At 42.7% G+C, this 24,174-nt stretch overlaps 1 protein-coding gene across 1 annotated transcript in view; it reads right to left on the reverse strand.

The window, feature by feature from the left end:
* The window catches only part of LOC119167312 (papilin), an 86,416-nt gene that overhangs the window by 54,563 nt on the left and 7,679 nt on the right, over nucleotides 1-24,174 (reverse strand). Inside the window, exons 3-9 of the mRNA XM_037418781.2 lie at nucleotides 23,864-23,962; nucleotides 16,121-16,225; nucleotides 13,329-13,520; nucleotides 9,181-9,282; nucleotides 6,839-7,012; nucleotides 5,173-5,298; nucleotides 1,618-1,806 (exon numbers count right to left, since the gene is read on the reverse strand). Of these exons, the coding sequence (XP_037274678.2) occupies nucleotides 1,618-1,806; nucleotides 5,173-5,298; nucleotides 6,839-7,012; nucleotides 9,181-9,282; nucleotides 13,329-13,520; nucleotides 16,121-16,225; nucleotides 23,864-23,962 (987 nt within the window). The remainder of the gene's footprint in view (nucleotides 1-1,617; nucleotides 1,807-5,172; nucleotides 5,299-6,838; nucleotides 7,013-9,180; nucleotides 9,283-13,328; nucleotides 13,521-16,120; nucleotides 16,226-23,863; nucleotides 23,963-24,174) is intronic.

Genomic DNA, 24,174 nt, shown 5'->3' on the forward strand with positions numbered 1-24,174 from the left:
CTCTTTAGAAGGCCTTTTACCTCTAACTATATGTGCTTCAGGACCCCCCCCCCCCCTTCCTTCATTGATAAATCCTTCGGGCACGTTATTGTTTAGGAAAGCATGTATAGCTCATCCAAACAAAGTACATGCTTCGTTCAAGAATGTTTCCTTTAGGTCCATTGTCAGTAAGCCTGTGGTAAATGGTGTTTATACATACCTCGCCACTAGTGATATGGAGAAAATGCGATATATATATATATATATATATATATATATATATATATATATATATATATATATATATATATATATATATATATATATATATATATATATATATATATATATATATAAGACATGACGGCTACGGCGACGGTAATAATCGGCCGAGAGTATCCATATAATCGCTATCGCAGAACCATAGCTTCAGATTACATTTGCTGAGTAAAGCATAGCATCCACTGCGGCTCGCCCAACCAAACCTACTGTGTTGAGTGTATCACCTGCAACCAACATTACGTTCGGGAGACTGGACACGCAGATAGCACGCACAGTGCAATTACAAGAGTAAGCAGCCATTACAGTCAAGATGGCCATAACCTCGAAGAAACAAGGCATCATGCACTACAAAAAAGTTTCCATTTTCAGCATGGAATGACATACACCGATTCGTACCCAATACACAAATTTTAATTCCTTCGCCTATTGGGAATAGATGCCTTCACTTATTGGGAACAAAACGCGAACAGCGCGGCACGATGTTTCTATTGAGCGGTCACATTCGGTACAGTAAAATGGTAGATGAATGATTCTTGAATATATCATGGATTATTCAAGAGCTTCTTTATTACCACACAGACTACAACCGCATGCGAAAAAAATTCTAATCTGTAGAGAATGTTGATGCCGCACTGTTCGCGTTTATTTACGTCCTCATCGTACGTATTAAAAAGCGCCACATCGAGCTCAAGAACGCAGCCATCTCGAAGCTGGCTGAACATTGCGAAATCTACTACGGCTAACCATTGTTTTACAAGTCTGATATAGCGTATAGAAAGAAAACCTCAATTAATGTGGAGACTAGAAGCTTTCAAAATGCATGCGAACACAGGCGTGTGCTTTACCCAGACCTCTATCACATTGCAACATAAACAACCTCATTTTTAAGGACGTAATCAAATGACACCCTTTGTTATGTGTGTGTCATGTGACACTGATTTTGCACGTTATAAGATACTGTTCGAAACAATTATAAGCAATGGCTCATCGGTGCTCGCATCGTTCACTATTCGCTGTCCTTCATCGGGACCACGCCAATAGCTAATTATTTACAAGTCAACATTTCCAAGGTTGCTTAGCTTAGGCTTGCTAGAGGGACGATTACACTCGATGAATCTTCCTTTGTAATAAGCAAAGGTCACATTAGTTGCTAAATTCCCTTACCATAGACGTCCCAGCCATGCGTCACGACTGCCTTTCGCTCAAGTGTCCTTTTTATAGTGCTACAGGCAACGTGTTTACATCACTAGAAAAAGTGATTTAGCTAGGGTAACTTTATTGCTTGGGAAGTAGTGGTGCCGCGTTCGCAGAGTGCGCTGCACGCAAAAGTACCTAATAATGTGGTGTGACACTTACTGAGTAGCCTAAGGCACCTTATTTCGCACTCCTTCATGGTTGCGTGGTTGTTCTCGTTTCCCCGGCAACCTCCGTAGAGGAACTTCTCACATTGACCGGTCTTCACGTTGAACCACCACCTCCAAATGCCAGCCTTGCAGGGACCACGGTCATATGTGGGTCTGCAGTAAGTCTCGAAGTCGAAGCCAGCTACGTAAAGAATATATGAGTGCATGACGATACGTAGTACATGCCGCTTACATATCTACAGACCGTGTCGAATGTTCAGGTACATCAGGTGGCCAAAACAAAACAAAAACCTTAAAGTCCCCGCTGCATCGACAGGTGCTCTTTAGTTTACATACACTTCCTGCGCCTTAATTCTACTACATACTAAAAGCATGTGCTATGCAGTTCAATCCAATACATTCACAACGCGCTTGAAACTTGGTTTTGTTACATCAAGTATTCTATAAACTTCTGAGTCCGATATTATACATACATACATACATACATACATACATACATACATACATACATACATACATACATACATACATACATACATACATATATACATACATAATACATACATACATACATACATACATACATACATACATACATACATACATACATACATACATACATGCATGCATGCATGCATACACACACACACACACATACATACATACATACATACATACATACATACATACATACATACATACATACATACATACATACATACATACATACATACATACATACATACATACATACATACATACATACATACATACATACATACATACATACATACATACATACATTGTCACCAATACATCGTACCTGGTGTACCGAAGTTTGACGTTGCTAGGCCCACAGTAACAAAAACAAGGCAGTGCTCACTCCAAAATAGTTTCAGAGAAGTCGACTCAGACTTTATGACTGCGTCCAAATGAGTGTCGCTGCACGTAAGCCACACAGTTGTGTTTTGCCTAGTTGCTTACTTCGAAATATGAAATACATGTAATCATTGTTTAAAACAACAAAGCTGGGTAGAAAAATTTCAGTTAGAAATTGCTATAGTGGTTAGCAAGACGTCCAGTTAGACATTTTCCGAGCTTCTATCTACGAGGTATTCATACTCCCCTGATAAGTAGGTGCCTGCGAAAACCCCCCAAAAATTGTGTGACACGCCCGCTTGCGGGCTGTAAATGTAGTGAGGCGGTACATTGAGACGCTTCTTCGAGAATAAGCCTTTGCAAGTAGTGCTATTTCACGCGCAACTTCCGTAAAAATAAGTCCACACTTTTGTTTACAATTTCGACGAAGAGCGGGTTCTTTAAGAGAACCCCACTTCTTTATAATGGGGACTCAACTCCCCATAGCGTCCTGTAGTAACGACGCACTGTTTACAATCGATCCTCGAAAAGAAATTTATTATTATTTTAATTATTTACTTTTTCACTTACCTACAAGGTCAATAAAAAAAACTGTGGGATGTAATTAGTTGTACGTAATACAGAACTAGTCATTATTATTCATAATTGTCTTCTTTTTACAATCTTCACAATTGCAACAGACTTTTGCCGCAGACTGGCATAAGTGGATGGATGGATGGATGGATGGATGGATGGATGGATGGATGGATGGATGGATGGATGGATGGATGGATGGATGGATGGATGGATGGATGGATGGATGGATGGATGGATGGATGGATGGATGGATGGATGGATGGATGGATGGATGGATGGATGGATGGATGGATGGATGGATGGATGGATGGATGGATGGATGGATGGATGGATGGATGGATGGATGGATGGATGGATGGATGGATGGATGGATGGATGGATGGATGGATGGATGGATGGATGGATGGATGGATGGATGGATGGATGGATGGATGGATGGATGGATGGATGGATGGATGGATGGATGGATGGATGGATGGATGGATGGATGGATGGATGGATGGATGGATGGATGGATGGATGGATGGATGGATGGATGGATGGATGGATGGATGGATGGATGGATGGATGGATGGATGGATGGATGGATGGATGGATGGATGGATGGATGGATGGATGGATGGATGGATGGATGGATGGATGGATGGATGGATGGATGGATGGATGGATGGATGGATGGATGGATGGATGGATGGATGGATGGATGGATGGATGGATGGATGGATGGATGGATGGATGGATGGATGGATGGATGGATGGATGGATGGATGGATGGATGGATGGATGGATGGATGGATGGATGGATGGATGGATGGATGGATGGATGGATGGATGGATGGATGGATGGATGGATGGATGGATGGATGGATGGATGGATGGATGGATGGATGGATGGATGGATGGATGGATGGATGGATGGATGGATGGATGGATGAAAAACTTTTATTGGGGTCCTGAAGGATTCCACCCCTGTTTTATAGGGGTAGGATCGTGGGCCGCTCCCACGTTGGTGATTACATTTTATATATGGGTAGCCCTCACAAATATTGAGCCCAGGAGGACGCTACCAGTATTACACTTAATCAAGAAAACAGTTTCCTTAATTTGGACGCCTGATCACTTTGATCATGACGTGAGAGGCCTAGGCTATCTTCCAAAGGTGCATCTGAAAAAAAAAAGATGCCTAGCTAAAGAAAGAGTAAAGCGATGTTGAATGGTCTATTGTATTTGCTTGAAAGCTGCATCCTTCATCCAAGTGAATATACCACAACCTCGGAGAACAAAGGCACAGGAAGTTGGGCAGACTGGTGAAACAAAAACCAAGCCTCAGAAACTAAACTCTGCTCTTTCTTTCAACACTGTAACGTGAGGAAACCTTGGGCTGAACTGAATGTTAGTATAGTTCGAAGCTAATCGTATGCTCAGAATATTTATAGTTACTCTAGGTCACGCTCATTGGTTCATTCATTCATTCATTCATTCATTCATTCGTTCGTTTGTTCGTTCATTCATTCTTTCTTTCTTTATTCATTGAAGGCCCCTAAATTGGGTATTACATAAAGGATGGGTACACAAAAAGAAGTGTGGTGAGAGGTAATTACTATAGTATTACATAATATTATTTATTTATTCCGACTTCAACTAGAGATTCCCCAAAGAACCAAATAAGGTACGTAGCTTAAGAGAGAAACAGCAGAGAAGTGCGTGGTTTTTTTCTTGCTTTTTTACAGCATTTTCGATAATGAGGAGTGTGCTTCGGTCACGTGAAACCTTCGTGTGCAGTCCTTTTTGTTTTCATTGGGCTAGTAGGAAAGTGATCACACTTATGATAAGGATTTCAAGTTCACGATGCGATAGGTATCTGCGTCTGTACTTCGTGTTTTTGCTCTCACGTACGAGTCACTCGCTTCCTCCTCCCCGCTAGAATTTTGTGGAAGTCGCCTTGAGGTTGGTGTGTTTACTACATGCAAGATTGTTGTCAGGCGCCAATTTGGGGGATTCTTCACAGCGGTTAATTGAACATTTCCTTGTTTAGGTGCTTCGCGTCAAAAGTACACTAAACTAGAAGACCAGCATAAACTACGACACTGACCGTCGGGGCTGACAGCAGAGTATTCTGACGTCACATTGGGCCTGTGTTCGGTTCCGTTCCAGTGCCTGGTGTTGTTCCAATGCTTAGGGTAACGCACGTCAGCCGAGACTTCAAGAGCATCTGCAACTGAGGCAGAGCAAACACATCCAAAGGGCCATCGTGAAACGTTTGATAGAGCACACTAATCATCATGAATTAAATTATGCGCGTCGTGTTGCTGTACGTTTTCATATGACGATGGAAGATATCACTCTGGCAGCTTTGGCGTCATAATCGTATGCGTGGGAATTTCTTCACACCTGGTTAAACTTCCACCAAAGCTTCTTCCGCCCCGCTAGTCGGCACGGAGTAACAGTGCTTATGTTGCCCAAAGGCTGATGCTGAATTCGGGGGCTCGATCTCAGTCCTGGTAGTCGCATTTCGAAGGAGGGGAATGCTAGACGTGGGGTACTTAGATTTAAGTGCACGTTAAAGAACACCAGGTGGACTAAGTTTCTGGAGCGTCCCACGGTATGATTCTTATAAGTATACTATGGTGCTTGACCTAACGTATACGATATATTACTAGCCCTGGTCTCCACCTTGCCACATCATCATAGGCGGAAAAAAACTTTCTTCGTGAGGTAAGGTGCTGAAGTGAAGCGCGGAAAAACAAACATTTAAGACATAAAGTAAAACCGCACTACACAAAATGCGATATATAGAAGGGCAAATAAATTCCCCGGAGAACACTTGAGCTTCGTAATCGAGAGTCGAACGCTATGGCCTGATCGGGCTCTGAGCGTATGACATTCCCTATTGCTAGCTTATAGCTTCGGCTCCAGGTGCGTGTCGCAACCGCGCCGCAAGAAACGGCTGACTGTGCGTGTGCGCGTTTCAAATTATTTTAAATACCTATTACAAGTATAGGGATCGAGTGCCCACTACGACATAATTCGTCCTTTTGCAACACGTGCACCTACGCAGCTTCTACCTTTGCTGGTGCAAAGCTTTGCCTTTTGAACAGAAAAAGAAGGGCTCATGAAAGAATTAAAGCCATGGTGGCTTCGAAAATGTTCGCTCAGACATGAAAGTCCGGAATTTACAGGTGTCTTCTTAGCACTTCAAACACAGGTCACATAGCTTCTACTTGCTTGCGTCTATTTTTTTTATCCAAAACGAATGTGCTTGATTTGCGGCTATAATAGATATGCTTTTATGCAAGCTAAACCAACTTAGCGTTCTATTATTGCTGATTTTTGAATCAAAGTGAGACTTGTAAATTATTATTCTAAAATTTAAAACGGGTCTTATAGCAAATCACATTATTTCAATGTTTGCGTGCTTTGGAGATGAACTCCGACTTGACGGTCCAACTGGTCTGCCACTTTAATAATGTTTGAAAAGCATCCCACATTCTTCACGTATTTATTTGAATTGGCTCATCGGCTCTACCCAGCTTCACGAGTTTGGTGAAGCTCTGACTTTGCTTGGAAGCATGGTGTCCATTGTGTTTCTCCTAAGCCAGAATTCCATACATCTTATTTCTTATCGGCAGACACCGAAAACGTGGCATCTTAAAAGACGGTTTTTTTTTTGTTAGGGTAACGTTTTGATTTATGAGCTTGAAATGGGTGTGTTGCAGTTTCACATAAATTGACTATAGAAGGGTTCAGAGGTCACATACCCAAACATGTGTTCTCGCACTCCTCGAGAGTTAGGAAGTTGTTGCCATTGCTCTGACATCCTCCATAGATGAACTTCTTGCATGTCTTGGTCTTGTTGTTGTAGTAATAACGAGGGAAATAGCCCTTACATAGTCCTGGATACTTAGGTTCGTTGCACACAGGGTTCAGTGTCACTGCAACATCCCCAACCCCCGTGGTGTTATATGGTGCGACGCAATACACATGATTCAATGATTGCAGTGTTATGTTATGGCCGAAATCAATATTATTGAAAGAATTAGAATGAAATCATATGATCAAAGTATCATTTTTTGTTTATCTTCCACTTCACCTCATGACTAGTGTTTTCTTTTTCACATCCGAGCCAATTTGGATATTTAGGTGCCAGCAATAAAAACGGATGTCAGCAACAAAACATAGATAGCTTCAACGTCATTTTGCAAATTTTTGCGTCCCATGAGAGCTCAACCGGTCGTCCCATTTATTGAAAGGATTGTTTGTGTCAGTGCGAGAGCGTAATTTTGCGATCGCTTCAGTTTACTACCCGGATTGGTAAACGTTTGATTAAAATGAAACCATCGTTGGGAAGTGCTAAACTAAAAAAAGACCACTGAAGTTTTATGATAGGGAAATTCGTAGAAGTTGCACTTTTTTCATGTTATCACACGTACAGTCAACAACAAAAGCTTTACGGGCCACGGGAACCAAGGGCCTCTTCGGTACATTTTGCACTACGTTAGTGGCAATCGGTAACAATGCTATGAGCAAGACGCATCCCACCCATAATGAACTGCTCGGTCCTAAGGTCGATAATGCCTAAATTGAACTCACCGACTAGTGTATAGGCTTTGGGTATGTGGGTATTTTATATTAGTTCATCACGATCATGATTCTGGTTCTATTGTAAACATTTTTGTCTTGTATGCGCACATATGTACTTCGACTATAGCAACGGTTTCTAATCACCATGACAGTGGAAAGTAAGCATCACAATGTGAACGTTGAAGTCACCCACTCGTATAAATGGTTTATGCTTCTAGGTGTTTCGTGTTGTTCCGTCGCATTTATGACTGATAACTAGCCTTTTGTAAAACCTCACTTTGTGTCTCATATCCACGAATCTTCCCGTGATGTACTCGGACGTGGACGAACAAGTGTCGATCTTAAGATGCTTCACCCCTAAAATCCACCACATGGTGACTCAAGCCTCAGAAAATAAATTCTACCTTTTCTTTCAACACTGAGACGTGAACACGCTTGATGTTGAACTTCATGTGGGTATGGATGGTTTCAAGGTCACAAGCGTTGTAACTCAGAAACTTTCCGGTCACCTCAATTACCAGCTCCTAACATTGAAACGGAAAGCACGTTCTCAAGTTTCTTTTAAATGTAAGAAATGTCTCTCTTCAGTTTTTCAGATAAAAAGAACGTGCGTAAAGTTCAAAAAAAAACTACTAATTTATGTAGCTTAAAAAAACATTTATTCGAACATATTCACCCGAATAAGGGAAATCGTAGAAAATCAGTGGTTTATTTTCTAAAGGTTTTCTTTTCCACCTATGTTAATTTGACATTTCGGCGGACAAAACCGGATGTCATCAAAGGTTTGCATTTGTAAACAGTGAAAAGGTATATAGCTTGAAGCATACTGTACACACAGTGCCTCAATCAACGCTGAAGCGTACAGAAGAGTTAATAGACACCATTATGTATAATATAAGCCTATTGAGTGGAAGGGTCCCTGAAGCATCAACTAATGTATATAGTCTATGAGAACAGATACACGTTGTCGGCCTTTCCCTTGTGGTCTCGTGCCTCTGGAAGCCTTTAACGATAGCATGACTGATAGTGGTCATATTACTTTCCCCGCGTAAAGTCCTCGCATGCACAAAAAAAAACACTAAGCAGGTGGGCAAGTTATCACATAGACGACAAGGATGCATTTATTGAGGTACCACTTGTGGGTGCCCCAGTTTATGTTCTGAAAATTTATAACCTGAGGTCCTTTTTTTTCGTTCAGTTCATAGTTTAATTGAAGTCTGCCTATGATTGGTGCATTTACTACTTGCAACAACAGTGGTGCCGAGCCCCAATGTTGGTGCGTCATTTCAGAGTCATTGCACATTTCCTTGTTTGGGAGATTCCTGCGAAGCGTACAGCAAACTAAAAAGCCCTATATCTTGGAGATTCACATGTATACCACGTTAGTTATATATGCTGACCTTTGTAAAACACTAAACTTATTAGGACGGAAAAGAACAATGTACCTGTGCTCGCGTCGTTTGTTTCCGCCCTCGTTCATTTAGTTTGCTATAATAGTGAACCAGAAAACTACACTGACCATTGAAGTGGACGGCAGAGTATTCTACCGTCACATTTGGGCTGTATTTGGTTTCGTTCCAGTGTTTGCGGTAATGCACATCAGCCGAGACTTCAAGTTCACCTGCAAGGTAGAACAAATACGTCCTATGGTTAACTGCGCATGGGTGGACAAGGATATTAACAATCATCAAGAATTGTATCTTTCGCATGGCCATCGAAACACGGTACAACCCATATATGAGGACGCAAGTTTTCGCTCTGGCAGTTGACATGTGCTGATTGTACTTGTGCGAATTTCTCGACACCTGTCGAACTTCCAGCCCAACCATTGTTCATCTGCTCCACCAGCCGCCAAGCAGGTGAATTGGTAATGGTGCCCCGCTGCTGATATGAAAGCCACATGTTCAAAAACTTCAGCGGCACATGAATTGCGATAGAGGCTACATGCCAGAGGGTAGTTCCCTAGGATTAAGGTGAACGTTAAGGAATCACAGGCGGAAAAAGATTCCTGGAACTTCCCACTTCGGTTATGTTCTGTCACGGCAGGCCACCGCTGTGGCCGACAATGACAGATGGCGCTCCATGCTTGGTCATGCAAGCACGTTTATCGGAAACTCCGAATAGTGGCTCAGCCGGCATCTGGTCTCAACACAGACCGCGAAGTTATGGATGTTCTGGCGTGACGCAAATGCGAGGTAAGGGGTCAAGGAGATCTAAAAAGCAACCATATATGTTACGGCCTTTGCAGAAACATGAATAGGTTAGCCCCGCATATTCTACTTCTAGGTAGTATCTGGTCCCTGTGGCATATTGAGATGTTCTACATGGAAACACACACAGCATGGATACCAATGTAAAAACCATTGTTTTAGATTGCATTCGCTGGGTAAGGTAGAACTTCGCCTGAGACTCACATAGCCTAGCCTGTTGTAGAACAGAAAGTTCGGCCAATCGGTGACTGTGCTTGAGCATAATTTTACACAGCGCACTACTGCGCGGACACAGGAGAACAAGGAACGCTGTGGTTTGTCCCCCGTCTTGTCTTGTGTCCGCTTAGTTGAGCACTGTGTTTAAATATGTTCAAATTTAGCCTGTTATGTTGAGTGTTCTCCCTGTAACCAAGATTACGTACGTAAAACTGGAAATCTGATTCTTCTGAGATGCAAGAACCAACGCACACATAGTGTGTGAGATCTACTAATACGAGTAACCAGCCATTACCCACAACCTTGAAGAAATGAAACTTAATGTACTAGAGACATTTTTCCACTACCAACATGAAATATACGGAATCCTACCCGATACATAAATTTTTATCCCGACACCCCTGAGAAATCAATCTGGCTCATGGCCGTTTGAAGCCTCTAAAAGCCACTACATAAATTTCAGGGGCTATACGAAACACCAAAGAGAACACCGACCTTCTGGAAACAGATGTATCTGTGAAGTAATTTTAAACAAGATAAAAAATGTGATCTTCAGCGATATCGCAATTGAAGGGAAAGTAATTCGCGGTAGCACCTTGACATTGTGAGACTGCACGTATTCTGGCAGCCTTGTTCTACGTGCTGAGCTAGTACTGACGCTGTTTAGTAGTTCTTCAGAGATGCGCGCGCGTGCACCACGACTGTGTCGATGCCGTAGCTGCTGCTTATCAGAGACGTTGTAGTCATACAATTGCCTTGATTATGTCGCCGCGTCTTCACAACATAGTTTAAGAAAGACAACTAAGGGCTAAGCTTTGCGAGTCGTCTTCGATAAAGTTGGTGTCCAATCCCTTCAGTCGACCAATAGATACTTGCGAAACAACCTGTGCTGTGACGCACAAGAGGCATTTTGTCACACGCATGATAAGGTCAATGTAAGTTATCTTAGTATAATGTGGTAAGAACAGCTTCCCACTGACGGGGCGCTGCCAGGGAAGAGGCAAGAAGAAACGCGAACAGTGTGGCACGCTGTTTTCATGACGCAGTTTTTTTGGGGCTTTTCACCCCGAGATCAAGCGGAGCCGCCGCCTGATGGCCATTGGCTGAAGCGCTCCTAGTGTGAATTGGTCCCTGCGTTGTCTGTTAGGTACCTAGGTCTACCATGTGCGCTTACATACCTCATGCTCGTCCTCAAATAAGGGTTCATACTGCTCTGTTAGCGCAAGTTTAACTGCTTGTACTTTTTCCTAGCATGATCTGGAGACACATGTGACCTTGCTCAGCTGTATATGCACTGCAATAAGATCACTTAATGAACTTGCCGAGAGTGCCGCGCATCGTCGTCGTACGCTATATTCGCCAGGTGTAGGTGCTGCGCTTTAGTTGATGTACGTCGTAAAGGGCACTTAAATATTGTGTGAATGCAGCGTTTTTGCGGTTCTGTGGTAAACGAGGTTTTGCATTGTTGTTAGCCGTCTAACTGTGGTGCTGTTACTTATCGGATGAGCTTCAATTGTGTTTGAGATAACCTGTTATTGTGTGGCCCTGTTGCCACTGCAGCGAAATAGTTGTCAAATAAATTACGACACATCGGTACATATTTGTCCCTTAAAAAGAACATAAAATTGAATGTCATAGGGGAATAAACTTGAGTCAGCATGCGCAATTTTAACGTTGTACATTGGGCGAAGTTTATGCAGAAACACCCATGTGCTTACAATGAACGTTCTCTTTTAAATAATTCGCATGGCAAAATATTATTCCGGATGGCATACCTTACAATAACGTCATATAATTCCATTTGAAATGTTTTTACACTATCCTTAGCACTTTTGTGCGGACTTTGTAGACTGACGGAAATGGCAGACATGATTCGCAAAAAAAAATTGCCCCATCAAATAACCGAGCTTTTGTTGCATCAACGTCGAGCAGATCATCAATAGTAAAAGGCTGATTACTGAGCTGTTACCTTTTTATACCGTTATCGCAGTAAGAAGAAGCGCGCTAAATCGCTGACAGCCATGCAGCTTTTCTAAATAAGCTTGGAAATTCTCCTGCGTTCATTTCATGGAGAACTGAAAAAGGAAAAATAGTGATTCGTATTTGCCGTGGTCATCGCCAAAGAATATTGTATTTATGGGATGACAGAGATGACACGCGGTGAGCGGGGACGCGCCGGTGTGGAGGGACAGGGTTACACAGGCTAGTCAAAGAGCAGCTTCACACCTAAAAACAAGGGAAGGGCTCAAGGGGATCGCAAAAGTAGCCATACTTTTTGCGGCCTTTCCAGAAACATGAATAGACTAGCCCAACAAATAATACTTATATTTCAAATAACCACATATGTCATGCATAACTGAATAAGAAAAAATGGGGATGCCTATTCGTAGCTCTCATCGCCCAAGAATATTGTATTTCTTTTCTTTTCTCTATATTTTTTTCAGTATTCAAGACCAGCATGCATTAAGCAAAGAATGAATTCAGCAGCACTACAGCAGTGCGTAGTAGGTGGGACACGTAGTAGGTTGGACACCAGTTCAACACTTACAAATAAAAATACAAGAAACGTGACATTGTGCGAAAACGTTTACAGTCACCAAGCGCGAACATGCATTTCAATGGCAGATAGTCCCAGCAAAAGGGAGAAGTTTTGGGCGTGTTGTTTATTCATAGTTATTCACAAAACAGAGTGCACAAAACAAGAAACAGCGTTTGTCCTGATCTCTTTCTGTCCCGTGTTTTGTGCACTCTGTTTCATGAAGATAATCACCGCCTCTTTGCTTCTTAATGAATTCTTCTATATCTCTCAGCAGGTAATTATGGCCTCTCTGCCTTCTAATAATTTCTTTCTTTTTTTCTCCGAGGGCAATTATGACCTCTGTGCCTTCTAATAAATTTCCGCACTCTCTCCATTTAGGAGTATTCATGACTTCGGCCACCTTTTAGTAAATTCTCTCTCTCTCTCTCTCTCTCTCTCTCTCTCTCTCTAAAGGTAATCAGAATCGCATGAGCTCTTTCACCCCCAAGTACGTTGGACAAGCACATGTTGCGTGCTGCTGCTGTTGTTTGCGCGGCACTTTTTGTTTGTCTCTGCGTGTCAGATTCTGAACTAAGCTCGGAAAAAACCGTCTTTGACGTACTAGACTAGAGCTGCTAAGAAATAACAATATGCAAGACACTCAAGCCTCTGGTCGGTCCCGTTGATATGTATAGGTTCAGAAAGGTGTGGATTGTGACTTACGCAGTTGCCTCCTGAGGCAGTTTGTTTCGCAAATCCTCTTGGTCTCGTAGTTGTTCTTGTTTCCTTGGCAACCGCCATAGATGAACTGCTCGCATTGACCGGTCTTCACATTGAACCACCACCTTGGGATGTAAGCCTTGCAGGGACCGCGGTCATGCGTGGGCTTGCAGTAAGTCTCGAAGTCCACGCCGGCTACATGAAAAAAAAATCTAATTTAATGTCAACAAATTTTGAATGCACCGAATGTCACCAAGATATTACCACAACTTGCTGTCAACTCGACACATGTATCTAAGTAGTGCCGTCGCCGTACTTTTAATGGAAGAATTATTTGCGACGCGCTGCTTTCAGAGATGAATCTGCATATGGGGAATATCATCCATGACTTGCCCATGGGCTAATCTGCCGCATTCCTAAGACTTAAAACATTTCTTTATTTGATTAAATTAGGATACTGGCGTTTTATTAACGTGATGAGTGACGATTTGTTTCTGCACCTGGAAAACTCATTTTTATGGCATAATATGGTTGCCTGAATAAATAACGACACCTCTTAAAAACGTTGACGCAATTATCTAAACTGTGCACCAGCCCCCTTACCGTAGCACTTGCTCTCAACTGTACATGTCACAAGCGGATAAAAAGAAGGGTTTCGCAGATTGATTTTCGTTTCCTTTTCCGTTACCTAGGTACTTCAGAGGACAATGTTTTCCGAGCTTTTAATTTGCTCAATGGCCAGTATCACAGCCTACACGTGACGATAAACAATCACTGAAGTACCTCTCAGCGTGTTTGTGGTGAGCATTTGAATTTCAGCAATGATTGTTTGAATTTAACGTCTTAAAACCACCATATGGTTATGAGACACGCTGTGGTAGAGGGCTTCGAAAGTTTTAAGCAGCTCAGTATTTTACATGCACCTAATCTAAATACGTGGGCCTCAAGAAAATTTGCTTGCATCGCATTTGCATGTCAGACGACAGTTGAACATGGTACCGACTCGTCTGTGTCGCTATTTTACTCGTGTCACGCCACGGTCACTACAAAGGTCGTCAGCGACGAGTGTTAACAAGGCCAAAGAGGTGATGTTACTATGGTATGTTGGAAACAATATGACGCTTTTGAAACAGTACTCTCGGTATTGAAATGGTACTAGAAAAAAAAAGCAACAGAAAAAAATGTGAAGCTGTAAAACCAGCATTTTAACAGGGGTACAGTTGTAGGCACCGACTGACTGCATGTCAGGCCCTGGTATCATGGCTTTTGAACGAATGGTACTGTGCGATCGGACGAATCATTTCGCTAACCCATTCGAGCTGTTTGCCTAGAAAAAATCTGCTTGCCCAGAAAGAAGCACAGGAACACACTATTTCCTTGATCACTCGCAAACTGGAGTTCAAAGCTCGCGCTACGGTCAGTACGTACGAAATCGGCCATTAACAGACTGACCTGATTCTCTCATCTGAGAGAAAATTACAGTAGCATACACTCCACAGATAAGCCTTAGGACTCCAACGATATAGGTCGTATACAAATCCGCGTTCACATTTCCCAACGACGATACAGGAATTCGCCTGTATTACTGCCACCCCGTTCATTAGAGGCTCTCTCTGAAAATCGCTCCAAGAGTTCTTTGCATTCCTTCTTACGGAAGGAAGGCGCCTCGCCCACCGGTAGTCGAATTGTCAAGGACATCGTAAAAGAGCAATAAATACGAACAAACGTGCACTGGTGGCAAAACATTCAGTGATGGTCCATCTGAGAGTGTGCAATGTACGCGCTTCATAATGTAGATTGTGGTGTCACCACAATTAGGCAATTGTGTAAGATAAGCAACTTTACGGCAGAAGGTCAGGGGAACGTGGAAGTATGAAAAGATGAATAATCCTTGAATGCGGGATGCCGCTTCAGGCAACACTTTGATAGGGGGCCTTCGTCAAAATTCAGCTGGCTAACTCTGGAGTTTGTCAGTAGCCATCTTCAAGAAAACAATACCGCCTGTCAAAACACTGACTCTTGTCAAACACCATGCTCGATGATTTTTAATGAGCAAGTATAAATCTCACAGAGTCACTAATGTAAATCCGCATAGCCGTAGATGTATGAAGGCAAGCTTATTGATATTATGCGCCTTTCGAATCAGTGGTTTATTACGCGCCTGCGGGAGCAGGTTATGAAGCGAACTTTGTTCCGAAGCATGTCTTGTGATGTTTGTGTCGTTTTCCCGAAAAACAAGATAATGCTTCAGTGAATACCTCCTCACGTCGATGTAAGTGCATGACAACAAGAAAGCAGATGCCCTTGCCCCTAAATGATACTTCAAGACAACCGGCAGCCAGAGCACCTATGAAGCAGCAACCACCGTAAGGTACAGTTTACTGCCGCCAGTGCTCTTGCCGGAATTCGCCAAATGAGCCCGGCATCACAAAATGATTTAGCCAGGCCGAGCCTACACTACTGCATAGAATGAGAACACGACCAGCCTGAACTCTTGCTCGGTTGTTAAGAGTGAAGGTCACTTTTGCATTGTGTGCTCAGGGCAACGAATTCGGGCGTGCAGACCACTACATGCGATTCTATAAGTGCTTTTGCCCCGAAAAGAAGAGTGTGATAAACATTATCAAAAAAGGGGGTTTCTCAATGATGCCTTGAACAGATGGTGTGTTCGTAAGGTCTGCGGAAAATTCAGAAATATTTGGCTGCTTTTGTTTCACGTTTTCTGCCTTATACTGGTTTATGTGCCCACGCAATACACGACAAGATAAAAAAAAAGCGTAAGCTCTACTACTCACAAGTGAGACTGATGGCGGAGAAATCCGAAGTCACGTTGGGCTTGTGTTGTTTGGTGTAGTTCCGGAGAGGGCGCTGGTTCACTACAGCGGACACTTCCAGGGAATCTGCAAGATCAATAAATAAATAAATAAATAAATAAATAAATAAATAAATAAATAAATAAATAAATAAATAAATAAATTAGTCATTTCTTCAACCAATCAAACAACCAAAAAACAAACATTTATGGTGAAAAAGGTGGCCGGAAAAAAAGCTGTCCAGTGACAGCTTGAAAAAGATCCAGCCACGCAAGGTAATTAAACAAGAGGGCACAGCTCGCAATCTTAGATAATAAAAAAAGAAAAAAAATGCAAGGAGAAATGCTAAACACTTCAAGTAGGCGTTACAATGTACAATTGGCAGATTATTGCTGCTATGCATGCACATTTAATAGACATTGATATACTTGAATAGTACATGAGTAACCAATGGGAAAGGAATATAATTTTTAAAACACGTGTACTCTACTTTACAAAAAAAAAGCAAATTTGAGTAGTTTCTCGAACAGCTCACTTATTTATTTTGCATGTGTGTGTTGAGTGAAACATTTGTTTTTTTGCACTTCGAAACAGTTTAATGTTGTTGGAACGGTGTATTGGATACGTCGCGTTTCATAGTGTGTGCGTGAGAACGGAACGTGCCGAGGGGGTTGACATTGGACGCGGTAAACAATTTCATTTTGTTTAAGGTTCGCGAGTTTCAAAGATGTGTCTGATTTCCTGGGGGCTGGTGTTTTGTAGCAGCAGAGCATTTTGAAAATATAAAGATCTGAAATTTTGACAAATTGATATTGTTTGAAAAGAGGGGCTCTGTGAAGGGGAGCATTTGTAATCATTTGAACCATTTTTTTTGTAACATGCTCAGTTTTGACATGTTAAAAGCTGTAGTTTTACCCCATACCAAGCAGCAGTAACTTAGGTGGTAATTAAAAAGTGCGTCATAACGTAATCTTTTCACATTAGGTGGCTAATTACTTCACTTACCCAATTTCAACGCAACCGTGTTTACTTGGCCATCACGTGACATGTGAAGATTTCACCAAGTATTTTGACGCGTCTTTCAAAGCGAACAGGGAATGGACCTAGTACAAGCTTCTCAGGTGCCACAGTCAGCGTTCCGCGAGCATAATATGTATACAACACGCTTAGCTTTGCCTCATTCAATACAAGGCTGTTCGTCTTACACCAGTCATTCAGCTTCGAGCAGTTCGTGCTTGCGCCAGCTTGAATACTGCTGAGCTATTGGCTTTTGAAAAATATGGTGCAATCACCAGCGTAAATGATGAACTGATAAGTGGTGTTTAATTATATGATATCGTTAATGTAAAAGAAGAAAAGTATTGGCCCTAAAATGCTGCCTTGTGGTACTCCATAAGAGATGCGCGTCAAACGTGATTTGTGAACGCCCGATACGGTAAATTGAACTCTATCATGTATGTAGAAGTGAAAAAGTTATGATGTGACACCCCGAAATCCATAACACCCCATTTTCTGTGACAACCATATCGTTATAAAGTAATAGGTCTCGTCAGAAAGAAAAAACAAAAAAACATCCAGCTCGTTCTTAGTTGGCAACGCTTATGGTAAACAGCGAGACTGTCTGAGACTGCATTGCACGCCTGGTAAAGATGTAAATACCGCTTTCTCAAGACAGGACTTTTGCAACGTAATTTTCATATAATACTTGTGAGTTTGCGAATTTCTCATTGTCTGCGTAATCTGAACTATTTGTCTCCACGAAAACGATATTGCACTGTGGAACTATTTAATGCATTCAGAGTCTTGTGAATATTCATAAAAACGCTCACAGTATTAGCATTGCAGGCATCTAAAGCACATAAACATACTCAATACAATTGACCGAGAATAAAAAAGCGGACAATGGCTTTCACGTTCGAGTACTTTCAGGCAAATGCATAAGGACTAAAATGCATCATCAATGAAACGCAAGGCCTGTGCGGTAGGCGCAGCACAGTCACAGCGAAAGCTAGAAGAGCGGCCTCCAGAGCCTTTTCAAAGCACTCATTTGGTAAATACTGCAGGCACACTTGATTGGTACTCACTAGGGCATCAATGATAAACTTTTGGGTAGTATGCCGGCATTCGCTTTGCTATTTTGGTGATGTTCTGAGTAGCATGGTATCCGCTAAACACTTGCATGGAGATTTATGCCAATTGTCCATGCAGTGGCTGACGACAATGAGGAGTTATGGCTGAAGTGAGTATGCGCAACAGTTAATAGGACAACAAGAACAAGCTTTCGCGGTGGTTTGCAGCATTGGACGGCCCACTCCTTACGCTATTCGCATTGTGCGACGACTGGTTGTTCTTTCGTTGTTGTAAAACGTTTTATAAGTCGTAATAACGCGATTGCTTTCCCGACATCAAGCCTGTCTAAGACAAGTTTGACAACAGGTCACAAGCACCGGTGTAGCTCAGTGGTAGAATACTGGGCTGGCACCCAGCGGACCCGGGTTAGAGCCCTACTATGTCAACGGTGCTCTGTCATGCCTGCCTAAAGCAAGTTTGACAACAAGTTACAAGCACCGGCGTAACTCAGTGGTAGAATATTGGGCTGGCACCCAGCGGACCCGGGCTCAAGCCCCAGTGCGTCATTGGTGCAAAGTTTTTTTTTCCTATTTTGCGCAATATGGTTACGGACACTGGCGGCGGTGGCGGAAGGCAACTGCGCGTGACCCGAAAAGTGATCTCATAAAAGCTTTCGCTGTAAAAAAGAAAAGTGACTGTCGGTGACGGGGTCCCCACGAACGATGCAAAAATCCACGTATTGGGGGATCACGCCTTGATGAAGTCCTCAGGACGTGACAAATCACTGAAATTTATCACACTCCCACGGAGTCATGCGATATCATTACACGGTGAGAGCTGAGCCGACCACAGAGGCAGTGCACTGTTGGGCGAGATGGAAAAATCGTCCAATGTGTTCGATCCTATAGACGCAACAAAAACTCGTTAGGCCTGAGCAGAAGACGCAACACATTCTCAGCGAAAGCTTGTGGAGCGTCTTTTCTAGAACCCGCATTAAACACTCTTAGCGAGTACTGCTGGAAAACACCAACTACGCCGTACTCACGCTACAGCACACACCTCATATTTGTCGCAACGAAGTATTTTTCGTAGTATTTCAATAATTTTTCTAAGCGACCCAATTTTTGGCCGATCCCTCAGGGTGACTGTAAGCCAGACGGCTAGAATCGACATGAGGCGTTTCTTTTTTTCTGAAAGAGCCAAATACACCTTAAATGAAACTGAGAAAAAAGCTTTTTTTTTTCTACTGACAGTATGGTTGGGCCTGCTCAAACAACTTTTTGCCAGTATGTTCCTCCCCCTTAAAAACCACAAACCTATATTGTGGGTAAAATCTACATAGCCAAATATTGCCAGTAGTGTGGAGTAAAGTTTGTGCTTGGCTCATATACAATACAACGTTTCATTTGGACATGAATTTTCTCGTGAAGTAAGTGTAAGACGGTTCGAATTTACGGTGTACTTATATTTCGCGATAAAATTGACATCATACTTGTGCTTCCGTCGCTACCGTGCTTCGACGCATGATCGCAATGACCATTACCAAATTTTAACAGGGAGTATTCTTTCCTGGCAAAAGGGGCCCTATTCTAGACTGTCGTCAGTGTTTTTCTTGTTCCTGGCATCATTTGAAGACCTTAAAAAGTGTTTTAGTTAGTTGTATGCTATGCCATTTCTGACCACTTCTACTTCAGGTAATAGATATACGGCAGATATCTTTATTTCATGCCTACTTTAGTTCAAAAATACCGTGTTGGAGCGAGCTGAGGACAAGATGCTGTTGCGCTAAAGTTCAAAAGAATTACTAAGATGCAAAAAGAACTAGGCAAGTCAGCCTCTTACTTTTTACCATCGAGTTTTGTCGTTAAACATCATGTCCTTCTGTAAGTGCCAACTCCCGCTAGAAAACGTAATTGTAGAACGTAAACACGATAAAAAAGTAACTAAGACACAAATGAAACAATTCGGGTATGACCATGTTCTTTGTTTGGACCATGTTTGTTGGCGTAGTGCTGGTTTACTGCATCTGGCTCATTTTGATTGAAATAGTTGGAGTACTTGGCTCATTCTTTATTACAAACTGCCTTTTCGAACTCAATTTATTATAAGGAATTGCCCGATTTCGATTATAACTGTTGGAGACGTTGAAGATACTTAGGCATACTTTACGTTCCACTGAAATTTAACCTAGTTTTGGTGTTGGCATTTGGCTCTTTTAGAAGAAAACCGCCTCACAATTTTCATCTACATCTTTCGCGCATAGTTACAGGGGCAAGCAACGCCCCAGGTGGACTAAGTGCGCTGCAATTGAATGGAAAAAAACGTTTTTTTTTTTTGTACTGCAGGATGCGATTAGCGCATATCGGGTGTCTCCCACGTGGGAACCGACAGGGAGTACCTGGCGGCCGCTTCGTGGGCCTGCTGGACGTCCCATTGCTGGTAGGCGAGAAGTGAGCTTCTTAGGAACATCTCCCACTTGTTTGAGGTAGAGTTGGAAGGAGTGTTTACACACTCTCAGAGCATGTGCGCATGTGTTGCTGAGTGTCGACACGGGGGGCACGTTTCGCTAGAGTACGCGTAGGGATAGTAAACGTAAACCTTGGCAAGGTATGGTTACGCGTGGGTTTGTAATGGGCGTAGGGTTAGCGCCTGCAGTCTGTTAAGTTTGGGAGCTGGCAGTGGAAAATTGCGGCATTCTAGGTAAAACTGCATTGTGATGTCGTTGTACGTTATTGGTACATCCCGATTGGTCTCCAACTCAGCGAGATGGGGTTGCCCTGTGGCGTAAATCACAATAATTTTTGGAAGTAGGAGAGTACCAACTGGGCCAATATACATCATTATGAGGAAAAATCGCGCACCTTGTGTGCGTCGACAAGCAAACACTTTGTTGATTTCAAGGCTGCTGAAATACTTATTACGCGATTGGCACTTTGCGGGCCGTGGTGTTATTTTACCTTTCGACCACGCGACATTAAATTTGCCAACACAATTCCTTGTCGGACATGGCTGTAGGGTGCTTTTGTGAAGCTGTTTCAAGACTGACGTCACTCTGCTGTAGAATGCTTGGTCGTCATGTAGAATCCATTACCTTAAATGCCGTTCAAACACCACTTGTTTTTGAATTGTGTGCGACAACCGTTATCGACGCTGGTGGTGGCGGCGGCAGACAACTACGCCACCGAAATTGGTGGTTGTGATCTCGTAAAGGTTTTCGATATAAAACCATGTTTTCTGCAGAAAGCTTTTAGGGGGGGGGGGGGGGCAGGGAGGGGAGAGGGGCCAAGGATCAATACAATTGATTAATTGACATCTGTGGTTTGAAGTCCCAAAACTACCATATAGCTATAAAAGACGTCTTAGTGGAGAACTTCGAAAATTTAGACCACCTCGGGTTCTTTACCGGGCACCCAAATCTGAGCAAACAGGCCTACAGCACTTCCGCCTCCATCGAAAATGCAGCCGCCACAGCCGGGTTTTGATCCCGTGACCTGCAGGTCAGCAGCCGAGTAACATAGTCACTAGAACACCGCGGCGGGGCAAGGATAAATACAAGTACATCGATTGATTGATAGATTGATTGATTGATCTATTTGTGGGATTTAACGTCCCAAAACCACCATTTGATTATCAGAGACGCCGTAGTGGAGGGCTCCGGAAATTTTGACCACCTGGGGTTCTTTAACGTGCACCCAAATCTGAGTACACGGGCCTACAACATTTCTGCCTCCATCGGAAATGCAGCCGCCACAGCCGGGATTTGATCCCGCGACCTGCGGGTCAGCAGCCGAGTACCTTAGCCACTAGACCACCGTGGCGGGGCAAATATAAGTACATCGTGCGTGAACAAAAGAAAAATGGCTCACAGATAATCGCAAGTCTACCAATGCAGTCAGTTCGAGGGCCACTTTGAGAGCCTTGCGGAATGCCTTGCGGGATGATGGCGTTTTTTGGTATTTTTAATTGACCTGGATCTCAAAGTATCGCAAAAAAAAAAACAACGCGTGTAAAAATTTCTTGAAAAAGTATAGTCTTGTAATTTTGGTATTATGCTTCAGAGATTGCCCTGGACATGTCAAGTCGTGGAAAATAAGTAATACGAATCAAACGATCGGCTGTTACCACCAGGAAAGTTGACCACAACATTCGTGGCTCCTAAGCTCAGGTGCAGCAATGATGACCTCATAAAATAACATGGGGTCTTAAATTACGCTCGCCGCATCCAGATCCAGATTGATTTCAAAACATGCCTGCTCTCTTGTTGGACACACAATGTGAAGCTGTACGTACGCGACTATATATGCTGGGCAGCCAAAACCAGCTTTCCAGACAATCAATGTGAAGGCTTGGCTCTTAAAACCACATGCTATATATATATATATATATATATATATATATATATATATATATATATATATATATATATATATATATATATATATATATATATATATATATATATATATATATATATATATATATATATATATATATATATTTGCCAGATGGTGAGAATTGCAATGCCTGAAAACTGTGTTACTTAAACACTTTTGAAAGGTCATCGCGTTGACGGCCGTCTACACGCTGCAGCTCCATCGACTCGATGGTGCTGTCGCGCTGCTACACGACTCGTTTCAAAAGACATAGAGAGATTCAGGTGGTTCTCAACATTTTTTTGGTGCTGCAAATATTTATTGTCGTTTTCATGTTATCGCAAGTGAAATAAGACGAAAAAACCTAAAAGTACAAATGTGTCTGTTATTTCTGATACGCGTTTTGATCAATTGTTTACGCAAGTAATTTTGAGTGAATGTTTCGTTTTTAAATTGTTGAGTAGTGAAACCCTGGACTTTGTCACCACTTGTCAACGTTAACACGTTCGCGCTGATTCCGTTTCTATCACTCAAAAGCCACATATGTATCAACTGAGGTGTTGGTTGCTCCGTTCACTCGGTGGACTATTGATAGCCTTCGAAATCACCGGTGTGACAGCTCGAGCTTCACAGTTGAGTCAATAGACCATCAGGTCAATGACCTCCCAAGCGCCCGCGTGACACGGTCCAGTTTGGGCCGAGAAAGAGCTCGGGTCAATATACACGAATTTATTTTTTATTCATGCGCACCACCATCTTTGACTCAAAAGCGATTGTTTTGCCAGTTTTCTGTGTAGGAATATGAAATCATGAATGTTCCTTAAGTATTCATTGTACCAGCTTCAGCGTGTTCGTGCGCACGAGTTCATCATAGCCGTGCGTGTTTTTTATACGCATACAAAACTGTAACGTTATCTATCCAAGATAGCGGTGCTGGAGCGCGATCTGAAAATGGTGTATGTGTTCTGCCAAAGAGATAGTTTGCTACGCCGATAAAGATATGCGGAGTGAACAAAATGAAGCGCACATGTAAAAGGCATGTAATAACGTGCACTTGCTTATAACAAAGAATTTCAGGTGGCCAGGTATGTTCATGAAGATGGTGGAAAAGCAGCGTGAAATACGGAACCAGAAACGCGCAGGACAAATGCGTTGTTTCCTGTGCGTTCAGTGTCCCGTGTTCTCGCTGTTCCACAAGAATCTTGCTTGGCAGCCGCTCGCTGCAGCAAGAACATGATTGTGAAAAAAATGAATGCAATAAGTATCCAACTTAGCCTCTGACCGTTGAGATGGACGGGCGGATACTCCGGCACTTCCTCATTCGAGCGCTCGGTGTCCCCGTAGGGGTACTGGTCCACCGGTGGGGAAAAATGCAGCCGACCTGGAAGACAAGGGAAGCATCCCTCGTGATGTTCGCAGTGCAGGCATGACTATACCTACTTCATTACAGAAAACACCGCAACAGATGGTAGTTGTATTCCGAGGTGATAATATCTGAAGGGGAAGAGCGATAGTGAATTTATAAGGTTGAGAGGCTGTCCTGGGCAGGTGCATGGTCTGGCCTAAAGATATGCACGGGCTCCAGGTAGCCCG

Source organism: Rhipicephalus microplus, chromosome 6 (assembly GCF_043290135.1).
Source record: "Rhipicephalus microplus isolate Deutch F79 chromosome 6, USDA_Rmic, whole genome shotgun sequence".
NCBI classification, from domain to species: Eukaryota; Metazoa; Arthropoda; class Arachnida; order Ixodida; family Ixodidae; genus Rhipicephalus; species Rhipicephalus microplus.